The sequence below is a fragment of the Cebus imitator genome, unplaced genomic scaffold (assembly GCF_001604975.1).
Source record: "Cebus imitator isolate Cc_AM_T3 unplaced genomic scaffold, Cebus_imitator-1.0 Scaffold92, whole genome shotgun sequence".
Classification (NCBI taxonomy): domain Eukaryota; kingdom Metazoa; phylum Chordata; class Mammalia; order Primates; family Cebidae; genus Cebus; species Cebus imitator.
Genome location: NW_016107407.1, coordinates 10,941,061 through 10,963,834, shown reverse-complemented (window position 1 = coordinate 10,963,834; position 22,774 = coordinate 10,941,061). Strand labels below are relative to the sequence as shown.

General features: G+C 42.3%; 1 protein-coding gene across 9 annotated transcripts in view; it reads right to left on the bottom strand.

The window, feature by feature from the left end:
* The window catches only part of ARHGAP21 (Rho GTPase activating protein 21), a 130,513-nt gene extending 107,984 nt beyond the window's left edge, over positions 1 to 22,529 (bottom strand). For 3 of the 9 annotated variants that reach the window (XR_005201388.1, XM_017535531.2, XM_037740965.1), the window contains exons 1-2: positions 21,364 to 21,469; positions 20,039 to 20,481 (exon numbers count right to left, since the gene is read on the bottom strand). Coding sequence is in view for 6 of the 9 variants with exons in the window: in XM_017535531.2 (XP_017391020.1) it covers positions 20,039 to 20,101 (63 nt within the window). In the remaining 3 variants the exon portion in view is untranslated. Of the gene's footprint in view, positions 1 to 20,038; positions 20,482 to 20,681; positions 20,951 to 21,363; positions 21,470 to 21,770 lie in introns of those variants that run through there. The other 6 variants (XR_005201389.1, XM_017535532.1, XM_037740966.1 and 3 more) reach the window with 3 other exon arrangements.
* Positions 22,530 to 22,774: the final 245 nt, after the last annotated feature.

The window sequence follows — 22,774 nt, the reverse complement described above, 5'->3', positions numbered from 1 at the left end:
CTATCTTCTTCTATTCTCTTAGCAGCCATTCAAAATCCATATTTGTTTACGGTAATGTAAATCCATTAGGGACAGAACTAGAAAGTGCATTGAGGAATCAATCTTATGCTGAAACAAACAGAGACTAAATGACCTTCTCCATCCCTGATTTCTCTGATACATTAGTCTATTATGCCCAGCCTAAACTATGAAAATATTTTCTCACCATTCCAGAATGGAGAAGACAGGACATAAAGAAAAGTACTGAAGTCCCACTGGGAACTAATTCCATATCATAAATGAAGAAGCTCAAATCACAGCTATGGAAGAACTGAGAAATGGTGGGGCTGGGGCAGCATGGTCAGTGTGCTTTATTTACGACTCATCACGTTCAATAACATTTTCAACTGTTTTTCTTCTAAATTTCAAACAATATTAAATAAGCTTGTTTTTAATAAGAAAAACAAATACCCACAAAGTGATGAATAACTTATGAGGTAAATAATTCATAGTTTTTAAAGATTCATTGATAACTGGAACAAAAGCTATCAACCAGGTTTCTTTCTATTCTGTAAAAGAAGCCATTATGCTGAATATGTACAATATTATTTACGATTAATAGCAACAATCTGCTAATAACAACCTGATAATAAATAACAATGTTGATCGAGGGATCAAGGGAAAAATAAGAATTTTTGCTTCTTAGGGAAGAACACTCAAAAGCAGATGATGGCTATTGTAGCACATTTTCTTTACTGCAAAATAACCATTTTCTAAACAAACTAGTAATAGAAAAAGTTTTAAAAAGTACTTCCATTTGATCCCACTGTGAAAGAACTCAAGAACCATATTTCACTAAAGCTGAAAAACTAAAAAGCAACTCATTCCAAAATCTTTCCTACCTTCTTATAAATACAATGTCAAATGCCTTCAAAAATACATAACATTTACCTATGTTACAATTATATTGCTTTAATTTTTGCTAGTTTTAAGTAATTCATTCTAGCTTCCCCTCCTCCATTACTTAAAGCTCTACAAATAGTCTCATCTGTGCTATTAAGAATTAACTTAATTCTTTTAAATTCAGATCATTAGATTTATCAGATTAAACAAGTATTTTGACAAAAAAAAAAAAAAAATAGCCTAAAAGATTACTTTCCTACTCTTACAGGAAGACAGTGTTTTCATACCCTGATTTACTTTCACTTTATACATCATAGAAGTTTTGAATTAAAAAGCAAATATATACATACACATTTATGAAACAAACCTGACCACTCCATGCACAATACAGATTGCACAACAAACGCCAATTGTGGTTGATCATGCAGTCTAAAATCCTGAACTGGGCCATGACTGCCTATAGCGCAGTCTGCATCTCTTCTCTGACTCAGCTTTTGTCAGCACAGCAGCAGGTTACCAGAGCTCTGCAGTGATGTGGTCCACAAGTAAGATCTTCCCCTCCCTTTCCTGTCTAAGCAGCAAAAGCTAACTGGCAAAACGACTCATCTTCCCAAAGGTTCTTCCTACCAGTACATTTAAATTATCTGATCATGAAGGAAAGCTTTCATAAATTCTTATTCAGTATTTAACATAATTTAATTTTTAAAAGGTTATTGCTTTTTCCTTCTTTCCTGGGCATCTTTATTCATTCCATGAAAACACAATGTGGGGAGGTGATATATAAATCATTCAACCATGCTGGCTCCGGTCCACAGCAAACAAATTCCAAAACAAGCCTGCGCTATCCTCAATGACACTCATACTGACTCAATCCCAAGGGTACGAAAGGGTATTCGGTCCTTTCTTAAACTCTCAGTAGCGCCTCACACAGCTAACAACTCCTTCAATGTCTGTCATCCTGGGTACCACAGTTCCACTCTCTTTGTTCTCTTACTATTTAACTATTACTTCTTTGCAAAAGGCAATGGAGCCGTGTGAGAAAAGCCTAGATCAGAAAATAAAAACAAAACAAACAAACAAACAAAACAGAAAAGCCTAGATCTTAGTAAGACAGGTGTATGACCAAGGAGGCTAAATGCTTATCCTTTGAGCTTCAAATTATTCATCTGTAAAATGGAGACAGTAACACATACCTTCAAAAAGTTTTTAATATTAAATAACATCTGTAACATGCTTAAAACAGTGTCTAACAGATATCTAATAAATGATTAATAGTTTTAAGGTTATCACCCCTTTAGATAGAATTCTAAATCAGAATTCTATCCCTGACCTCCCTCTAATTTCTTACACTTCCATAGGTGATGTCATCGCCTCAACCCATGATTTTAACTATGAATTACTTCTAAACTCCTCTTCAATGCCAACCTTTCTCCCAAGCTCCAAATCTGCATGACTAAACTCTTGCTAAGCACATACACCTACACACTACATGTCCAAAACTGAATTCACCACCTTCCTTCCAAACCTGCACTACCTCCTGTATCCCTTAATCTGCATAGTGGCTGCACAACTCATTCCCCTAGTCACCCAAACAGAAATCAGTGATCTTAGACTTCTTCCTTACCTCTCCTATCCAGCTACCAAACTCTGTCACTTCTCCTAAAACATACTGAACTGTCCTTTTTCCATTCCACTGGCACTGCCTAAATTCAGACCCCCATCAACTTTCTCCTGGATTATCACAGGGCATCTAGTTGGTCTCCCAAACATCCTGTCACTCCTCTCTGGAATCTTGTCTGTGCAGAACTAACAAAAGCATCTTTTAAACCAAAAGCTAATCATATGACTACCCTGCCTAAATTCCTTCTGTTGCTCCTTTCTTCCTACATACAGCAGTGTTTCCCAAAGTATGCTCCTACTTGTTTTATAGGATGCAGAATATAAATTACAGTTAAATGAATAAAGTTTTCAATAGCAAAATAAGTTTGAGAGAAGCTAGGTTAAACAATGCTGCTGCTGGAAGCTTGGCAATGGCTAAATATTAAGATCAAATTCAAAGTCCTCAAAATCTGAAAACTGAGGCCACTGAAAAGCTTGTTTTTAGCTCATCTTGAAATCATTGGCTGGTTTGTCTGCCTCTATCTGTCCCTTAATTGGTGCTGTTCCCTCAGGTTCTGGACTTTCACCCTCTTCTCTCCCTCAATGACCTCACAAATTCACAAAACTGTAATTACCATAGATGCTGGCTTAATTGAACTTTGCCTAATTTGCCAGACCAACTAAAATTCCTCATTCCCTGGCTAGTTCTTGAATACTGGCTGATCCCATGGCAAGCTCAACTCTATTATTATTATTATTTGTATAAATGTACGGGGTATCATATGTAATTTTGTTATTTGCACAGATTATGTAGTGGTCAAGTTGGCTTTTAGTATATTTATCACCTGAATAACTCACACTCTACCCATTAATTAATTTCTCATCATTTACCCTCTCCCAGCCCGTCACCCTTCTGAGTCTCCATTGCCTATCCTTCCACTCTCTACATCCATATCTACACATTTTTAGCACCCATTTATCAATAAGAGCATGTAATACTTAACTTTCTGTGCTTAGCTTGTTTCATTTAAGATAACATCTTAGCACACTGGTTAGGTGGGAAAAAAAAGATACTGTCGTCCACTTCCAACCATATTGCTTCAAAAGACATGATTTCATTCTTTCTTATGGCTGAATAGTAGTCCATGAAGTCTTCCATTCCAAATACACTACATTGTCTTTATCTATTCCTCCACTGATAGACACTTAGGTTGATTCCGTATCTTTGCTACTGTGAATAGTGCTGCAACAAACATACAAGAGCAGGTATCTTTCTGATAAATGGATTTCTTTTCCTTTGAATAGATTCCCATGTCAAACGTAGTTCTATTTTTACTTTTTTTCTTTTTCTGAGACAAAGTCTCACCCTGTTGCCCAAGTTGGAATGCAGTGGCACCATCTCAGCTCATTGCAACCTCTGCCTCCAGGATTCAAGCATTCTCCTGCCACAGCCCCCCCGAGTAAATGGGATTGTAAGCATGGGCCACCATGCCCTGCTAATTTTGTATTTTTAGTAGAGACTGAGTTTCTCCATGTTGGTCAGACTGGTCTACAACTCCCAACCTCAGGGGATCCACCCACCTCGGCCTCCCACAGTGCTGGGATTATAGGCATGAGCCATCATGCCAGGCCTTCTATTTTTACTTCTTTGAGAAATCTCCACTGTTTTCCATAGAGGTTGTAACAAAGAAGAGAAGAGAGAAGACCCAAATAAACAAAATCAGATATGAAAAAGGAGCCATTACAACTGATACCACAGAAATACAAAAGATCATCACAGATTATTATGAATGGCAAATTATGCTCACAAACTAGAAAATCTAGAGGAAATGGATAAATTCCTAGAAGCATATAACCACTCAAGATTGAACAAAGGAGAAACAGAAAACCTGAACACACCAATAACAAGGAGCAAGGCTCAATCAGTAATTTGGAGAAAAAAAAAAAAAAAAAAAAAAATCTCCCAACAAAGAAAAGCCCAAGACCAGATGGATTCACAGTCAAATTCTATCAAACATGCAAAGAACTAAAAAGAACTGACACCAATCCTCCTGAAACTGTTCAAAGAAATCAAGGAAAAAGGAATTCTTCCTATCCCATTCTGAGGCCAGTATCACCCTGGTACCAAAACTGGAAAAGGGGCCAGGTACAACAGCTCATGCCTATAATCTCAGCACTCTGGGAGGCTGAGAAGACAGGGTCACTTGAGCTCAGGAGTTCAACACCAGCTCGGGCAACACAGTGAGATCCCATCTCTACAAAAAAAGTATTTAAAAATTAGACAGGCGTGGTGGTACATGCCTGTAGTCCCAGCTACTCAGGAGATGAGGCAGAACGACTGCTTTGCTTGAGGCCAGCAGGTTGAGGGTGGGTGACAGAGCAAAACTTTCTCTCTAAAAAAACAAAAACAAAAACCAATTCAGACAAGGACACAACAACAAAACCCTACAGACCAATATTCCTGATGCACACAGACACAAAAATCCTCAACAAAATACTAGCAAACCAAATCCAACAGCACTGCAAGCTCAACTCCTATGTCTGGGAAGATAGTCTAAACACTCATTTCTGCTCCCAACAAGTGACATTCACGCTTAACACGGTCAGTTGTATTTTTGCACAAATTTATTTATGTCTGTTTTATTTGTGTTACTGTAATAATGTAATGTAGACTGCATAGAAACTGATGAAATACAGGTAAAAACAAGAGTTGTTCAATGAAAACTAACTTGAGTACATTGAAAATACTCAATAAAAGCTGTTGCTCACTTCTGTATTTTTCCCTTCCTGGTCTTGTAGCTAAATATGCTACAGCTAGGGAGAATATCAAATATCTCTAATATGCATATTCTTGATATACTATATGTAGCATCTCTAGATACAGAGTACCTAGTAAGATACTAGATATTCTCCCTAGCTGTAGCATATTCAGAAACTAAAGTTGTTCCCTCTGCCACAACATTCTTCTCTTCTTTCTACCTAGTTAACTCCTTCCTGAGTTGGCTCAGACACAATCTTCCCAGAAAGACTTTTTCTGATCCCTATAACAGGTTGCCTTCTGTGATCTCTACAAGGTTGCCTTCTGTGGCCTACTATATGTTTTCATAGCTCCTTACTCTTCTCCTGAAATCCTATTCATTGTAGCTGTACTATAAGTACTTGATCAATTGTCTGTACTTTCCATTGCCCATGTATATCTATGGAGGTAGGAGTCAGACTCTGTCTCTATTTTTATACTGCCGTACCCTCAGTGTCTGGCACTTAGAAGGAGCTCAATAAATATCTGTTGAATTCGTTAATAAATGTGGAAGGACACTTCTAAATATAACAAGAAAGTTTGGCACTAGATCAAATCTGAATCATTTTACAATTAACTTTTATCTTGGGAACAAAAGGGTCATTGTCACCAGTTGTAGGCAAAATATGAGTTGCTTCCTTCCTCAGTCTCACAAAGCAAGTAGTTGGTGCCGGGTGCGGTGATTCCTGCCTGTAATCCCAGCACTTTGGGAGGCCAAGGCTGGTGGATCGTCTGAGGTCAGGAGTTCGAGAACAGCGTGGCCAAAAAGACAAAACCCCGTCCCTACTAAATATACAAAAATAGCTGAGCATGGTGGTGGGTACCTATAGTCCCAGCTACCTGGGAGGCGGAGGCAGGTCAATTGCTTGAACCCGAGAGGCAGAGGTTGCAGTGTGCCAAGACTACACCACTGCACTCCAGCCTAGGTGACAGAGAGAGACGCCATCTCAAAAAAAAAAAAAAAAAAAAAGAAAAGAAAGAAATAAAGTATTTGGAGCACTTGGGCTTCTAGCAAACTCACTGCATACCTAACAACTGATACTATTCCATCCCCTAAGATGCTGAAAAATTATAGAAGGAAAGGAAGGGTTTCAGGCATCTGACTTTCAAAAGTTCCCAGGTATGCCTGGTAAACCTTACTAGTCAGGAACCACTAAACAAAAGTTCATACCAAAAAAGACAAAAAAAAAAAAAAAAATACTCAGAGACTAAAGGCCCAACTATAATCAAGCTTTTATAAATCATTCCTAAATATAGTCTACTTTCCCTATCTTTGCTCCCCACGTGGGAACATCTTCATCTGTAAAATCCTTTAGAAAAACAGTACACCACCCAGTACGGTGGCTCATGCCTGTAATCTCAATACTTTGGGAGGCTAAGGTGGGCAGATCATGAGGTCAGGAGTTCAAGACCAGCCTCACCAACATGGTAAAACCCCATCTCTAATCAAAACACAAAAATTAGCCAGACATGGTGGCGTGCGCCTGTAATCCCAGCTACTCAGGAGGCTGAGGCAGAAGAATCGCTTGAACCTGGGAGGCAGAGGTTACAGTGAGCCGAGACTGCGCCACTGTACTCCAGCCTGGGCAACAGAGCAAGACTCTGTCTCAAACAAAAAAATAAAAATAAAAGAAAAAACCAGTTTCACATGAAAGATAATATTCACATAACTATCTTTTCCTTATTTAAGAATCAACATGGAAATCTCCCTGAATTCCCTTCTCTCCTCAAAAAAAAGATAGTGGAGCCTGATAGCAAGCCAACAGCAACGACAAAAACATGTGGACAGTATTTACAACAAAACTAGGTGTAAAGGCATCCCTACGAATCCCAAAACAGACATGAGTAGAGGCAAATCACTAAAAACACCTGTAAGCTGTGCACAGCATCAGCATGTGGAAAGGGGCAAAGAGAAACATCTGAGCATGTGACCAAACAGAAGAAACCCTAGTGCCAAGGTTTGAACAGTAATCCCCCGAAAGGGTATGTGCACCTGGAACGTGTGGGTGTGGCCTTATTTTAATAAAGAGGGCCAGGCTCAATGGCTCATACCTGTAATACCAGCACTCTGAAATACAGAGGTGGGCGGATCACCTGAGGTTGGGAGTTCAAGACCAGCCTGATCAACATGGAGAAATTCCGTCTCTACTAAAAAATACAAAATTAGCCAGCTGTGGTGGCACATGCCTGTGGTCCCAGCTACTTGAGAGGCTGAGGCAGGATAATCACTTGAACCCAGGAAGTGAAGATTGCCATGAGCCGAGATAGTGCCATTGCGCTCCAGCCTGGACAACAAAAAAAAAACTCCATCTCAAAAAAAAAAAAAAAAAAAAAAAAAAAAAAAAGATGGGTTTCTGTTGTCATGAATTCAGCGGAATTAAAATGTTCCCGTTTAAAACAATTTGTCGGGTTTGTCTGGGCCCTGGGATGTTGGGGGGCACTCCATGGGAACCAGGAGATTCGGGCTAGGGAGGGGGAAGTGGTTGGAGAGGAGGCTGACCGGGAGAAGAAGAGAGGGGCTCCAGGGACAGTAGGGAGGAGAGGCCTCCTGACAGAGACCCAGCGCGGAGAGAGAAAAGGCCAGAAAAAAGGTGAAGGGTGGGAGTGAGCAACAGGATTGTTTTCCGGTCGGGACAAGAGGCAGCGAACTTTGCTAAAACTGGTAGCCCCAGGAACAGTGCAGGCAGGGTGGGAGGGAGTAGAGAGGACCAGTGGATCCCAAGGCCAATTTGGAGAAAAGGACATTTCCCGGGGTTCCTTCTCCTTTGCCCAGAGTTCTGCGGGCATGGCCCCCCAGGGGCAGGGCAGGGGAGGAGCAGACTCTTGGCCTTCTCCGAGAGCTGAGGGACGCACACCGCTTCACAGGTCTGGGGTGACGGCGGAAGCAAGCGACAGCTGCGGATCCCGCTGACCCCGTGGGTGGGCGCGGGGGCTGGGCGGGGCCCAACACTCGGGGCAGAGCGCCGGGAACGCAGGTGGCCCTGGAAGAATCCACCCTCCCATGCAGTCACCTTTTGGGAGACCAGTGTGGATAGCGCCCGTGATGCCCCTCCAAGCTGGAACAGCTGTGAGGCTGGAATTTAAACTCCAGCAGACAAGGGGTCACAAGAAGGACTGAAAGGAACCCGAGTGTAAAGTAAAGGTCAAAGGGAGGAAGCGGAAGCGCCTGGCCTGTGTCAAACCGGGCTCTGAAAAGAAGGTTCTGAGCCGGATGGGTCAATGCCCTATAGAGATGCAGGCTCTGCAGGAGTCTGAGGAGCACCAGGGACCCAGTGTAGCCGAGCCGAGCAGACGGTGAGGACCCACAGCTACCGCTTCCCTGCACCGTTCGCCTTCGCCAAGGCCGGTCCCCCAGCTGAGCCCTGCACTGAATTGCATGGCGCCTCCCAGACCACTGCAGGGGGTGACCAGTGGAAGACCCAACCTCCCAGGGAGAGAACTCCACAACATTCTCAGCTAATAAAGCTGCTCCCCAAACCTAAATAAATAAAAAGAAATAAAATAATTTTGTCTTTGTCTTTGCAATGAATGTGTGCATTCTGTTTACTGGTCAACATGCTGCCCATTTATCTACATGCCTAATTAATCAAACTTTTTAATTAAGTTATTTAACGTTATGACCCTTTATTATAAAATAGTAAATTTTATAAAGGTCTTAATATCATCTAATATGATTAAAATATGTCAATTCGTCATTGCTAATGAATCTTTGTGTTATTTCTTTTTTACCGTAAGATATTCTGTCTAAAAATGTCTAATGGCTTAGAATCTTGCCTAACATATTGTATGTGCTTAGTACTAATTCATCAAATTATCTTTTTACACCATTCTTAAAAGACAACATAATTTTAAATTTATTTTTATTAATATTATTTTATCACCTAATCGAAATATGAAAATTATAAGGTCTATTCAGTTTGCCCTTTTGATAAAAGTCAAATCAGTACAAGTGCAAATTTCACTACATAGACGTGTTGCATAGTGAGGAAATATGGGCTTTGGTGTGACAGTCATCTGAACAGTGCACATTGTCACAATTAGGTATTTTCTCATTTCTAAACCCTCTACCAACCTTCCATCTTTCTGTGTCTCCAGTGTCTATGTTTTTAGTCTCTATATCCAAGTATATGCATTATTCAGCTCCCGATTATAACTGAGAAAATATAGTATTTGATTTTCTAAGTTATTTCATTTACAGTAATGGCCCTCAGTTCTATTCATGTTGCTGCAAATGACATGATTTTATTCTTCTTTATGGCTGAGTAGTATTCCATGGTATAAATGTATAGCCAATTTTTAATTCAGTCATTGATTGATAAATTCAAATTGACTCCATATCTTTGTTATTGTGAATAGTGCTGCAATAAACATGACTATGGGTATCTTCTTTATGTGATAAATTATTTTTCTTTGGATAGATGGCTAGTAATGGGAATCCTGGATCAAATGGAAGTTCTAGTTTTAATTTTCTGAAAAATCTCCATACTTTTTACCATAGAGGTTGTAAAACTTTACATTCCTAGAAACCATGGCTGAGTATTCTCTTTTCTCTGTATTCTTGCAAATATCTGTCATTTTCTTGCTTTTTAGTAATTAGCCATTATGAATGGTGTAAAATGGTATTTCATTGTGGGTTTTAGTTGGCATTTTTCTGACCATTGGCAATGTTGAGTATTTTTAACAAGCATGTTGATCATCATTGTCTTCTTTTTGAAAAATATTTTTCATTCTTTGCCTACCTTTTAATGAGGTGTCTTGTTTTATTATTGTTGAGCTGTTTGATTTCCTTGTATATTCCAGACATGTTTTCTTTGTCACATGCATAGTTCGCAAACAATTTTTATATTCCATAAGTTGTCTGCTCTCCTGTTAATTAAGTTTTTCTGGAGCTTTTTTGTTTAAGTTCCAGTTGTCTATTGTTGTTATTGTTGCATCTGCTTTTGAGATTTTAGTTACAAATTTTTTGTCTAGGCTAATGTGTAGAAGAGTTTATCATAGGGTTTCTTCTAGAATTTTTATCATTTCAGGTTTTACATTTTAGTCTTTTAATCCATATTGAGTTGATTTCTGCGTATGGTGAGAGTTGGGAGTTCCATTTCATACTTCTGCGTATAGCAATATAAGTTTTCTTGCACAGTATATTAAATAGAATGTTATCTATCTCGGCGTACTTTTTTTTTTTTTTTTTTTTTTTTTTTTTTTTTTTTTTTTTTTTTTTTTTTTTTTTTTTTTTTTTTTTTTNTTTTTTTTTGAGACGGAGTTTCACTCCATCACCCAGGCTGGAGTGCAGTGGCTCCATCTGGGCTCACTGCAACCTCCACCACTTGGATTCAAACGATTATCATGACTTAGGCTCCCAAGTAGCTGGAATTACAGACACACACCACCACACCTGGTTAATATTTTGTATTTTTAGCAGAGATATGGTTTTGTCATGTTGACCAAGGTGGTCTCAAACTCTGGACCTCAAGTCATCTGCCTGCCTCAGCTCCCCAAAGTCCTGGGATTACAGGCATGGGCCACCACGCCTGGCCAAGTTAAGGATCTTGAGAATTACCTAAATCCAATGACATAAGACCTTACAAGAGAAAGGCAGAGGGAGACTTGGGCAAGCAGTAGAGAAGGCCATGTATAGACAGGTAGAGACTGGAGCTATGTTGCCACAAAATAGTATAAGATCTATACAGTGGTCCTTCAATATCCATGGGAGATTGGTTCCAAGATCTCCTGTAGATACCACTTTTGGTATCTACATTCCTAATATAAAATGAAGTAATATTTGCATATCACCTAACACACATCCTGCAGTAGATCATCTCTAAATTACCTACAATACCTAATACAATGTGAATACCACATAAATGGTTGTTATGCTGTAGTTTAGGAAATAATGACAGGAACAAGAAGTCTGTACTTGCTCAGCACAGAAAACAGCTTTTTTGCCCGAATATTTTTGATCCACAGTTAGTTAAATCCACGGATGTGCAACCCCATGGATTCAGGGGGCTGTTTACACAATCTATGGACAGACAAGGGTGTCTATGATATACGATTAAATAAAATAAAATTTAAAAAGTAAACAATTTCCTAAAAAGATTTGAGTAACAATCTGATTTAAACGGGATGCCCAGAGCCTTTCCTTCCCCTCACATCCACTAGCACATAATGTTTCCAGAAGCCAATATGCAGAACCCAGAGAAGAAAGTAGGTCTCACTGATCAGGCTTATACAAGTTCTTTGAAATATACAATCTGTATTTACTAGGAAAATACTAGGTATTACAGACGTATAAATAACTCAAGGTTAAAAAGAAAAATGGTGCCTATTAATCCCCAAGTTCATACTAGCTATGCCATACCCAGAAGAAATGTCTAAATATAATCATAAATCTAGCTTTGTATCTACTGATATTTAAAGACACTCTACATTGTGAGTAAGAAGAAAATCAGGACATATGCTTCTAAGAATGTAAGTCTTCTCAATATATTAATGATTAGTGCAATTAACAAAAAAATAGAAGTCAAGAGTGTCTTCCTTAGGTTGTACGAAGGGCAAAGAAGTTGTGGGATTATAAACAGTTCTGCATACATAGCACTGCTCCTGACTATGCCAGAGCTTTCTTCAGAACAGAGATAAGCAACAGGGGGAAAGGCAGTGAGAAACCACTTCTGAATCAAAAATATCCCCAATATCAAATAGAAAACTCAGCAGCAGCTAGTTACCAGGGAAAAGTAAATAAAGTGTCTAACTTCCCTGTTTTTTTTTTTTTTTTAACAATAATAAACAGTTTCTTCTGATCTGTCTGCTTTCCCCAAAATAGATGAATATTCAGAAATATCAAATTTTGGTTCTCAATCTATTCTTTTATTCACAAATCTACACAGTGGAAATTCTTGCACATTAAATAGATAACTAGAGGTACGAGGGCTTAGAAAACATTTCCATCACATCATATTTCTTTTTTTCTTTTTCTTTTTAAGAGGTAGGGGTCTCCCTATTTTGTCCAGGCTGGTCTTGAACTCCTGGGCTCAAGCACTCCTCCCACCTCAACCTCCCAAAATGCTGGGATAACAGGCGTGAACCACCATGCCCGACCCACATCAGGTTTCTTAACCCTATAGTACAGTATATCCATTTGTCTTTCAGATTATTTGAGAAGCACAAAATCCCGTTATCCAGATTATATTGTGAAATAAACTATTTGCATAATACTCAATTTTATGAGAATATGGCAATTTAAACCATAAAACTATTTTGGTGAAAGCAATCCAAAATTGAGTTTTTTGCATTAGATATCTTTCTACCTCAAACCAGAGAATATATGGAAGGCTTATAATATTTTAACACATTTAATTACTTACAGTCAATTAAAATTAGATAAAATAGTAGGATAATTTTTAAGTCCAATAACCTTTCGTTTTAGTAATCTAATCACATCACCCAGAAAGAAAAACAAGTGCCTACCATATGGTCTTTCTGTAACAGAAAATAGTTGCATTGAATAACAGCATCTGTGCATCTTATCAACGCTAGCATTGCCCATACTTAAATCAGCATATTGTTAACTATAATAAGATGGCAGGACCCTTCACAAAGCAAAGAACAAAAGAAACTGAGTCTTATTTTTGCACTAGATTACATGACCTAGTAGTAACTAAAGAAATGAAGAACATCAAGGCACAATGAACTTCAAAAAATGCTTAACTTGGAAGAAATGAATGCAAAGGAATACTAACAATTTAAGGAGAAATTCTTCAGGTCTGGATACTCACTTTGCTGATGGCTCTTATCTAGTCATAGGCCCCTCGATACATTCAAACCCAGGCCTCTGCTGAAATGCCACTTAATGATACCTGCTGCTGCTACTGCCACCATTCTCAATTCTGACAGGTTTTACCTTTAATCCTAACTTGCAGCATAAAGCTTTTGGCATGGAACAGTATTCTGACACAAATTCAAGTATATAAAGAAACACACAATTAAAATTAAATAACAGAGTTATACCCTACTATCATTAGCCTAGAATGAATCCTATGCCTCTAATGAAAAAACATGCTTTTTAAAAATTGATTTTTAAGTATTGTTTTGAACAGTGTATATGCTTTTTAAGTATTGTTTTAAGCAGCATAGGTTTTCTACAAATCAAATTTTCACACAAGACTGATAACATAGTACCTATTTTTAAACTCTACATAGCATTCTTTTGTTTTGGTAATAAAAAAGAGAAATTGTAAAAATAATATAATCCTCATATCCTCATCATTCAGAATTAACAATTGTTAACATTTTGTCACAGTCAATGTCTGTGATCTTTTTTTTAACTGGTTATGAAATATTTAGGACATGAAAAGATAAAAACATGTAATAAGAAACATTCATATACTAGCTATTTAAGAAATAAAACATCATCCATACAGACAGTTTATCTTTTTATTTTCTCTTATTGACCAGCCTGATTGCACTTTTGCTAGTCTTAATTATTATGATCCCATCTCTTAGTGGAAATTGTTTCACACATTTGTACTACACATTGTCTTGGTTATTGTTACTTGGTTACCAGCTTCCCAAAGGTAAAAAAGGTACAAAGAAAAAAGGCACCAAAAATTTTAACAGCAGAAATGGAATTTAAGGTGGGCAGGAAGTCTAAGGAAGAACATACCTCACATTGTACATATTTTGTATAAAGTGAGATAAGTATTCAGCCAGGTGCAGTGGCTCACACCTGTAATTCCAGCACTTTGGGAGGCCAAGGTGGGCAGATCACTTTGCCATCAGGAGTTCAAGACCAGCCTGGGCAACACGGTGAAACCCCGTCTCTACTAAAAATACAAAAATTAACCAGGCGTGCTAGTGCACACCTGTAATCCCAACTATTCAGGAGGATGAGGCAGGAGAATTGCTTGAACTTGGGAGGCAGAGGTTATAATGAGCCGAGACTGTGCCCCCAGCCTGGGCAGCAAAGCAAGGCTCTGTCTCAAAAAGAAAATAAAGTAAGAATTCATATCCTACATGTCCAAATGCAAGCTCAATAACATTTTGGAATTTTTCTAAGTCTTCATTTATTCATTCAAAAAAAAATTTATTGAGAACCTATCATGTGGTAGGCACTCTTCTAGGCACAAGAAATACAATGTGAACAAAACAGACAAACTGCACTCTTAATGCTTGAGTTCTAGATATTAACCTGTCTCAAATAAACAAGCAAAATCTAATGCATAAGCATGCCAGGTGGAGACTAAGTGACAGGGAGATAAAGAAGGCAGGCAGAGCATGGCAGAGGGAGCAGAGGAGGGGCATTCAATTAAGGGAGTGGTTGGCAAAGCTTCACTCAGAAGGTGACCTCTAAGCAAAAGACAGAAGGAGCCAAGGAAGCAAGCTGTGCAGACACTGGGGTGGGGAAGAGTGTTCTAAGAGGAAGGTTCAGCGAGTGGGAAGGCTCTGGGGACTCCCATGTTTTTGTGCACGCAGAAAAGCAAGAGACCAGAAACGGCTAGCACAGAGTAAGGAGGGAAGAGGCACAGGAGGTGCGCTCAGGAAGCGGGGAGGACCAATTCTACAGGCCTTTGCAGGTCACTGCAAGAACTTTGGCCTTCAGAGAAAGGAGAAGCCATTTGAGGAATGTGAGCAAAGGAATGACACAATTTGATTTATAAACTGTCCTGATTACTGTGTGAACAGACTTCAGGCTGGCAAGGACTGAAGTGGAAAAATCAGTCAACCAAATCCACATGTCATGTATGAGAAAAAAGAGAGACATCAAACATCACTCCAAGATGCCTGGCCTGGAAGGGTGGGATTCCTACTACTTAAGATGAGAAAGACGGGAAGCAGCAGACTTGGGAAGGTGGACTAGGGGAATGGAGGCAGAGTCAGGACTGTGATTTTAGATATACCTATTTACTATCCAAATGGAGATTCCAGGCAGTCAGTCAGTTGGATATAGAAATTTGAATTTGAGACAGACGGGGGCAGGTCAGCAGTAGATGTACACATGTATACATAAAGAAATATGTATCTTTATAAGTGGGTGTGTGTGTGTGTGTGTGTGTGTGTGTGTGTCAATTACCTGCATATACATGACATTTAAAACCATGAAACAGTATTGGGAGAAGAAAAGAAGGTTAACTGAGCCTTGAGGTGCAGGAAGGTTTAGCAGATCAGAATGTTGAGGAAACTTCAAAGAGACAAAAGGAGGTGACAACGAGGTAGAAGATAATTAAGAGAGTATAATGTCCTGGAATCTAAATGAACACTGAATAAAATATAAAGCCTTTCCTGCATATTCATTTATTCATTCAAAAAATATCACTCAACACTTACTATGTGTCAGTCACTGTGGAAACAAACATGGTCCCTGCTCTTATGGGGACTGCAATCCAAAGGAGACATAGACAAACTTGTAACTGGTATTCCTGAAAGCACAGGGTGTTTTGAGAGAACACACTAGGGGCAACTCAAACAGTCTTGCAGGGTCAGGGAAGGCTTTCCTGAGGAAGCAGTATTGAAGAAAAGACCAGAATTATGAGTAAAAATCAGCCATGGAGTGGAGGAAGGAGGAGCAGGGGAGAGTGGAGGGAAGGGTAGATGAAAGGGCCTAAAGCAAGTTCAATGCAGGAAGAACAAAAAGAAGTAATAGGTGAGACAGAAGGGCGGGCCAAATTACCGAAGTGTGAACTTTATTTCAGAGGAAATAGGCAGACAGAAACCTGCCTTACAGGAGGTAATGGAATGATCAGCTGAAGTGCAGTAGCACGATTTCAACTCACTGCAACCTCTGCCTCTTGAATTCAAGGATTCTCATACCTCAGCCTCACAAACAGCTGGGACTACAGGCATGCACCACCACACCCGGCTAATTTTTGCATTTTTAGTAGAGACAGGGTTTCACCATGTTGCTCAGGCTGGTCTCGAACTCCCGACCTCAGGTGATCTGCCCATCAGGAAGATCATTCTGATTATAGCAGGACAGAGCTGTGGAAGAAGACAAGGCTAGGTTATTGGGAGGCTCCACAGGGAGTCTATTTCTGTGGTTCATCAGAGAGACAGTACTGATGTGAACTCAGGTGGAGAGCAGTGGGTATTGGGAATGTGGACTCCACAAGACTTTGCATATGAGGAATGATGAGTCACAAGAGTGAAGGATGCTGACCTAATTTTTCACTTGGACCAGTGAATAGATGGTAGGGCTACTCACTGAAAGAAGGTACACAGGAAGAGGGAAGGTCAGTGGTAGGGGTGAAATCTGATGAGTCTGCAATGCCTGGGGAATATCTCCCTAAAGTGTTCAGTAAATAGGCAACTGGCTGAAAAGGTCTAGAGGTCAACCATAAAGCCTGAGACAGAGGTGTAGATAGGGAGTCACCAGCACATAGGAGAGTGCAAAATAAAACCCAGGGAGTGAAAAAGAAAATAAAGGAAGGGAACGGGCTCTGCTCTGGATAAAACCAACAATGGGACAAGAAGAAGAACAAAAACCCTACAAAAGAGGCAGATGCAGAAGAAGATAGAAAGGAAGGGAGGGGAAGAGGGAGAGCCCGAGATGGAACCAGGGAGTCTGGAATAAAAGCAAAAGCAAACTGTCCAGCATTCCAGAAGGAAGAGTCAACGCATGGATTCATACAAACTTGTACCCAGAAAAATGTCTTATCATATTGTTTACACTATTCCAAAATCAATCAACAAGTGTATTTCATCAGCATAATACATTTCAATTATGGATAATCTTAGCCCAGGTGAAGAAGCAAAACAAAAATAAGTTCATTTGCATTAGTAAAAATTTTAATAGTAAACAGTGAAAGGGTCAAAAATCCTATCTCTGGACAATAGTATGGACTACAGATAAAAAGTGAAATAAATTATAGAAATGGGGAAAAAAATCATTGGTTTAGAAAGCTGAGGGAAAGTTTCCTCTTCTTTGGCTAAAAAAAAGTTAAACCTTTTAAACCTTGAAAGATGAAGCTATATGGATGATATGAAAATAGGTGATAATATCGCAGAGGATTCAGCAGAAGAATCTATATAAAGTGATTTTGTGACCAAAGTTCTCAAGGATACTGGTGTCAGAGGACTTCATAGACTACACACACACACACACACACACTCCCCAAAAATCACTTAAGAGGTTGAGACTGAGTGAAATCAAGTTTTAAAAATACACCTTGAGATGTATAAACTACATCAATTCGTGTGACTACAATCTGGACTATCCCTAAGTGTATAATGCCAAGACATATTCTACTGAGCTGTCCTAATATCTTATTTGAAGAGAACTGTTTGTTTTGAACCTTCCCATATAGCCTGGGGTGGGGAGGCCTAAATGTATTCATGTATCAACACAATTAAATTGTAATGTTTCAGATGAACAAGAAATCTCCGACTGTTTTTCAACAAAGCACAAGGCCTTAATCAGAGATCGTGGAGTTGGCTAATTAGATAAAGCATGAAACAGAGACTCCTATTACTTCACTACATTGATTTCTTCTGTTTTACAAAGTTAGGTTTTCTTGCCTGACAGCATTAATGTTAAGACATGCATGCTCATCTCTTTGTTAAAAATGCAATAAATGTATTATTCAAACACATTATTGATTCTAAAAATTTTTTAAAGAATGATAGTACCACTGTAGAATGTAGTGCTTCTAATAAAATTGAGGGCAAAAATTAAGTGCAGTCTTCAAAAATCTAAATATCAGCCCAAAGTATTTCACTGGCAACTCTCTATTACTAAAAAATATTCACAAGATTTAATATGTGTCAGAAGCATCAATCAGCAATAAAAACATGTCACAACTAAACACAGGCAATAATTACACAAGTTCTCTTCCCTCCCAACGCTGAGTTTTTAAAATGTTTTATGAGGACAGCATGTAGCCCCTTTATTTCCACTTTCACATAGAATCTAAGCAAAATACCAATTCTTTAGAAAGTCAAATAATACTGTAGTTTAATATCAAATCTAAGTATAGTGTATATATTTCACATGAGCAAAACACCAATGATACTGTGTTTTCTTCATTCCCAAACTAGAAACAATATATCCACGCCAGCAGTAAGGTCCAAATGAAAACAAATTTCACAGCCATTAAAAAATACATAACCGTCATTGTTAATAAAAGCCAAGTGAGCAACAAACTGGAAACACTGCTTGCTAGCCAAGGACAAGATGTGTCTAAATTCTTGGTTTCAGGGCACCTCTTAAATGACTAAAAAAAAAAAATCAAATAACATTAGTTCTTGCAAATAGAATGCAAATACAATGCTAATTAAAGTATTCACAAGACAATGACAAACAAGGCTCCAGGACTACAATAGGTATTATTATGCAACTGTAATACACATTAAGCAATCACCAGGTTGCAGGTAGGCCTTCCAAAAGGAGTTATTATGGTTTACCGTGATCAGAGGATTGTGGTGCTCTGCATAATCATGCTTTTCCCTGCAAGCAGGTGTTTACAGATGTCAAAAAGTAAAACACTGATTCTAAATGTAAACCTATAGTTCTGCCCAATAAATTCTACAGTAATAGCACACTGTACCTCACAGCGTTTTCTGTGTAAACTTTCTAATTCAGCATGAAGTAAACTGCATGAAGCAAGTTTCGACGCATGCTTTATGAATCAAAATTTAACTTCTGATTCATTTGTACAAAAATGCCAAAACTCACACTTAAAGCTAGACCTTGTTTCAAGGACTGTGAAGGTAAAATTAAACATGCAGTGCAAAAGAAAATGAGATAGTGAATGAGGGTGCATTTGGGTGTTATTGTCTAAAGTAATCCTCAACCCTTCAATGAAAACATAGGCATATCAAAAGTAAAATTTAAAGGATAAACATTCAGTCCATTTAAAAAACAAATTACAGAAACTGCCAATAATAAACAGAGTATATTCATAATAGAAGTAAACTCCAAATACTTCAATCACCAAACACAAGGAAGAAAAAAATGGGGACAGGCAACAGGGGATATGGGTGTCATAAATCAATGTATTTTCTATGATTTCTGTCCTGCCTGTTCAAAAACCTTCAGGAAGGGTGAAGTAAAATCTCTGGGCCCTTGGAAAGATGGTAGATGCTACCCTAACCAGCAATGCAACCCACCTGACACCCAGAGCAGCTCACAGAACTTCAGAGCAGTGAAAGGAGGGTATAAATGAGAGAACATTAACGATTTTTCCGGGAGTTGGAATTAAGACTCTTTAAGGTCGTTTTCCAAGGCTGTGCTTCAGCTGTTCAAGGAAAAACACTTCTTTTTCTACCCAAAGCAGAGAACTGCAGCAACAGCAGCCAGGCCCCGCCTCCCACCAAAGAAAGACAAAGTTCCAGGTGCAAAACCACACTAGCTGCCCTCTCTGCACCTAGGAGGGCAAAACCTGGACACAGACACACAAAACGCTCAAAGCCACCCCCAACCAGCTCTACTCCAAATATCTTGGAAGGAGACTGAAAGAAAACGGATACAGAGGTGCCCATTCTCAGGCTTGTAGTATCCACAGCCACAGAGAAGGGAGAATTCCTGGTTCTGAGAAGGGGTGACCAAGATGAGGACATTCCAAAATGCGGGACATGTTCTTGCAAAAGAATCACGGGGGTCCCTGAAAACAGACGAGGCCTGGCTTCACCTCGCAACTGGCTAAGCTGGGGCGCTCCCACCAACCAGCTCAAAGCCCTTGTGAGGCCCAGTGGCCGGTAACCCCGAACTTGCAGTACGCTGAAGACACAGGCCACCGCCCTGCCGGCCAGGGACGCTGGCTCCGCGCTTACCTCGCAAGCCTTGAGCTTGTCACTATCTCCCTCAGGCAGACCAGTCCGACGCGTGGCCATCATTTCATTTCAAATGACAAAGAAGGGACAAATCCTTTGGAGTCCACATTGGAGGTGGGGGGAAATGCCACCACACACCCGAAGGAGAAGAATTCTGCAGCTGGGCTCCGAGGAGGGGCAGGGCTGGTGACACAGACAACGTGCCAGGGAATGAAGGTTTTCCGGAAGCGCCTTCAAATGTCTCGCTGATTTCTCGTGACTTCAACTGACTTCGCCTTCTTCTTCCATTTCTGGAGACTTAAAAACAAAGGCGACAAGTCTTCTTAGCAACCAGTGTCGAGGCCAATGGCAGAAGGCGGTCCCCTTCTTCCCAGTGCCACTCCTGAGTGCTGGAAAAATCCGAATGGGTCGTGAAGGCTCGAGTGTCAGCTCCCAAAGAGATCCTAGAAAAAGGAGAAGTTAAAGGGCGTGAACTTTCTCCAGGCGCCTATCACTGTCTTGCCCACATGTCCACACCAAATTCGCGTTTCCTCCCGTGCGAAACAAACAAAAAATTACAGTAAACAAACAAAAAGCCTATCAATCCGAGAGGGCGTTAAAAACGAGAAACCTCAAAAATGCCCAGCGGTTGCGTCAAACACACCTGGCTGTTTTGCAGCCTTCAAGAAAAAACGTTCCCCGTTCAAGTGCATTTTAATTCACGTCTTTCCTGGGCAGAGCAGAGGGGTGTACATGGTCCTTTCTGCATCACCCAGACAGGGACACTTCGGGGAAGTTTTCCCCCCCCAAGAGGCTGAAACGGGATCACTTTTCGAGCCCCCTCCTCGCTCCTCTCCGCTCCCCCAAAACGCAAGCACAAAGCCAGCCTGGCTGGGGCCGGCGTGGGCTCGACGGCGTCTCCGGGTGACTCGGGCGCCGCCCCTCCACCCCTCCGCCCCAGCCGGCGTCCCCGAGGAGGCGGCTGTTTTCCTTGGCCCGCGGCGGGGCTGGGTGGGGACGGTAGGGGACGGCCGGGGAGGCGTGCGCGGCCGCGGGTGGGACGCGGGCGCCACTCCCGCTCCGGGGCATGATTCTGGAGCTACACCCGAGCAACTCTCAAGTCGCGGCTGCTCCGCCAACTACAACTCGACACTGTTTCCTTTGCCCTGTGGCCACCTAGGGGGAAAAAAACGAGGAAAAAGCAAACCACCACCCACCTCCCCACGATTCCCCCGCCCCTTCCTGAGGCGGGTCGGGGACCGGGAGCTCCCGAGGAGAGCGGCCCCAATGAGGACTTTGTCAAACGTGCGGGGAGTCCCGGGACGAGACAAAACCGGGGGCCTTACCCTTCCCGCCCGCTCGGGCCGGGCGACCGAGGCGCGGCGGCGAGCTGGAGCGGGGACGCGGGCCGGGCGCCGGGCCCGGCCGGGACGCGCTAGGCCGCAGGCTCGGTTAATATTCATGAGCGGCCCCGGGCGCCCCTCCTCCACGGCCGGCCGGCCGGACCCCAGCGCCCGCCGCCGGCCTTTGTGCCCTTTCCTCCGCCCAGCCGCCCGCCCTCGCTCCGCACACGCGGGCGCGCCCCTCCGCCCCCGCCGGGCGCCCGCCGCGGGCTCCCTCCGGCCTCGAGCCAGCGCCGGGCCGGGTGGCCTGAGGTGGCGGGAAGGGAGGAAGCCCGCGGCAAGCAGGGCTCTCCACGGCCCGCGAGCGCGGCGCACTCCCGGCTGAGACGGAACAGAAACCAGACACGCACCAGAGGAAGCGGGACGAGTGGATCCGCACGGGGCTGGCCGGCTCCAGGACACTGCGCCCCGCCCGCCCAGCGCGAGTCGGACCCGCAGGAGGACGATCCCGCGCTGCCCGCCGCCGCCGCCGCCGCCGCCGCCGCCGCGCTCCGAGGCCGCCGCCCCCGGCGGGCCGCTCCCAGGCACCGCCGCGACCTGCCCCGGCCGGCCCCGGGCTCTCGGCCGCCGCGGGAGGGCGTGGGGCGGGGCGGCGGCCGCCGGACTCTCCCTCGCCTCGCCGGGCCGGGCCGGGGCCCCGCTCCGGCGCCCGCGAACGCCAAGTGACAGAAGCTCCTCGCTCCGCGACCGCGCGGAGCTGTTTCCCGGGGGCGGATTTCTCGCTTCTTCCTCCCTGGATCCACCTCCTCCCACTCCACCTCCTTCCCCTCCCCTCCCCAGGGGAGGCTCTGGGGCTGAATATTTTCTGTCTTGAATAACACGGGCCCGGGGAACCGACGCTGGAGAAGGGGGATTAGCCGGGGGCCGGAGGGGGGTGCCCGCCTGCCCCCTCCCTGTGCGTCGCGGGACCTACAAGCCCTCGCCCCTCCCCAGCACCCCAAAACCAGGCACACACAACCCTCCCCGCCCCTGCAGACTCCCGAGCGCTGAGCGGCAGCGGCCAAGGATGGGCTTGCTCCCGGGGAAGGGAGACCTGGTGGTCGGCGTCAGGGGTGGCGGGGGGACAAGGCTATAACGGCGACATCTGCAGACTCGAGGGATCAAAGGTCCTAGACCGCGGGACAAGTCTTGGTGAATTGTGCCCCCGCCTTTTTTTTTTAACAGCGGGTAGGCAATGAAGCTGTGACGAGACGTGGGACTTCCAGATAAGGGAGTGTCCCCTCACGCCCCACAGCAAAATCTCTTCCCGCGGTGGGAAGGGGGGGAGTTAGCAAAACGTTGCTCTTTCGGTTCTTTCCCTTGTATAAATTCTGCAGAGCGACTGAGCAAATTTGACGCGGCTAGCGGAACTGTG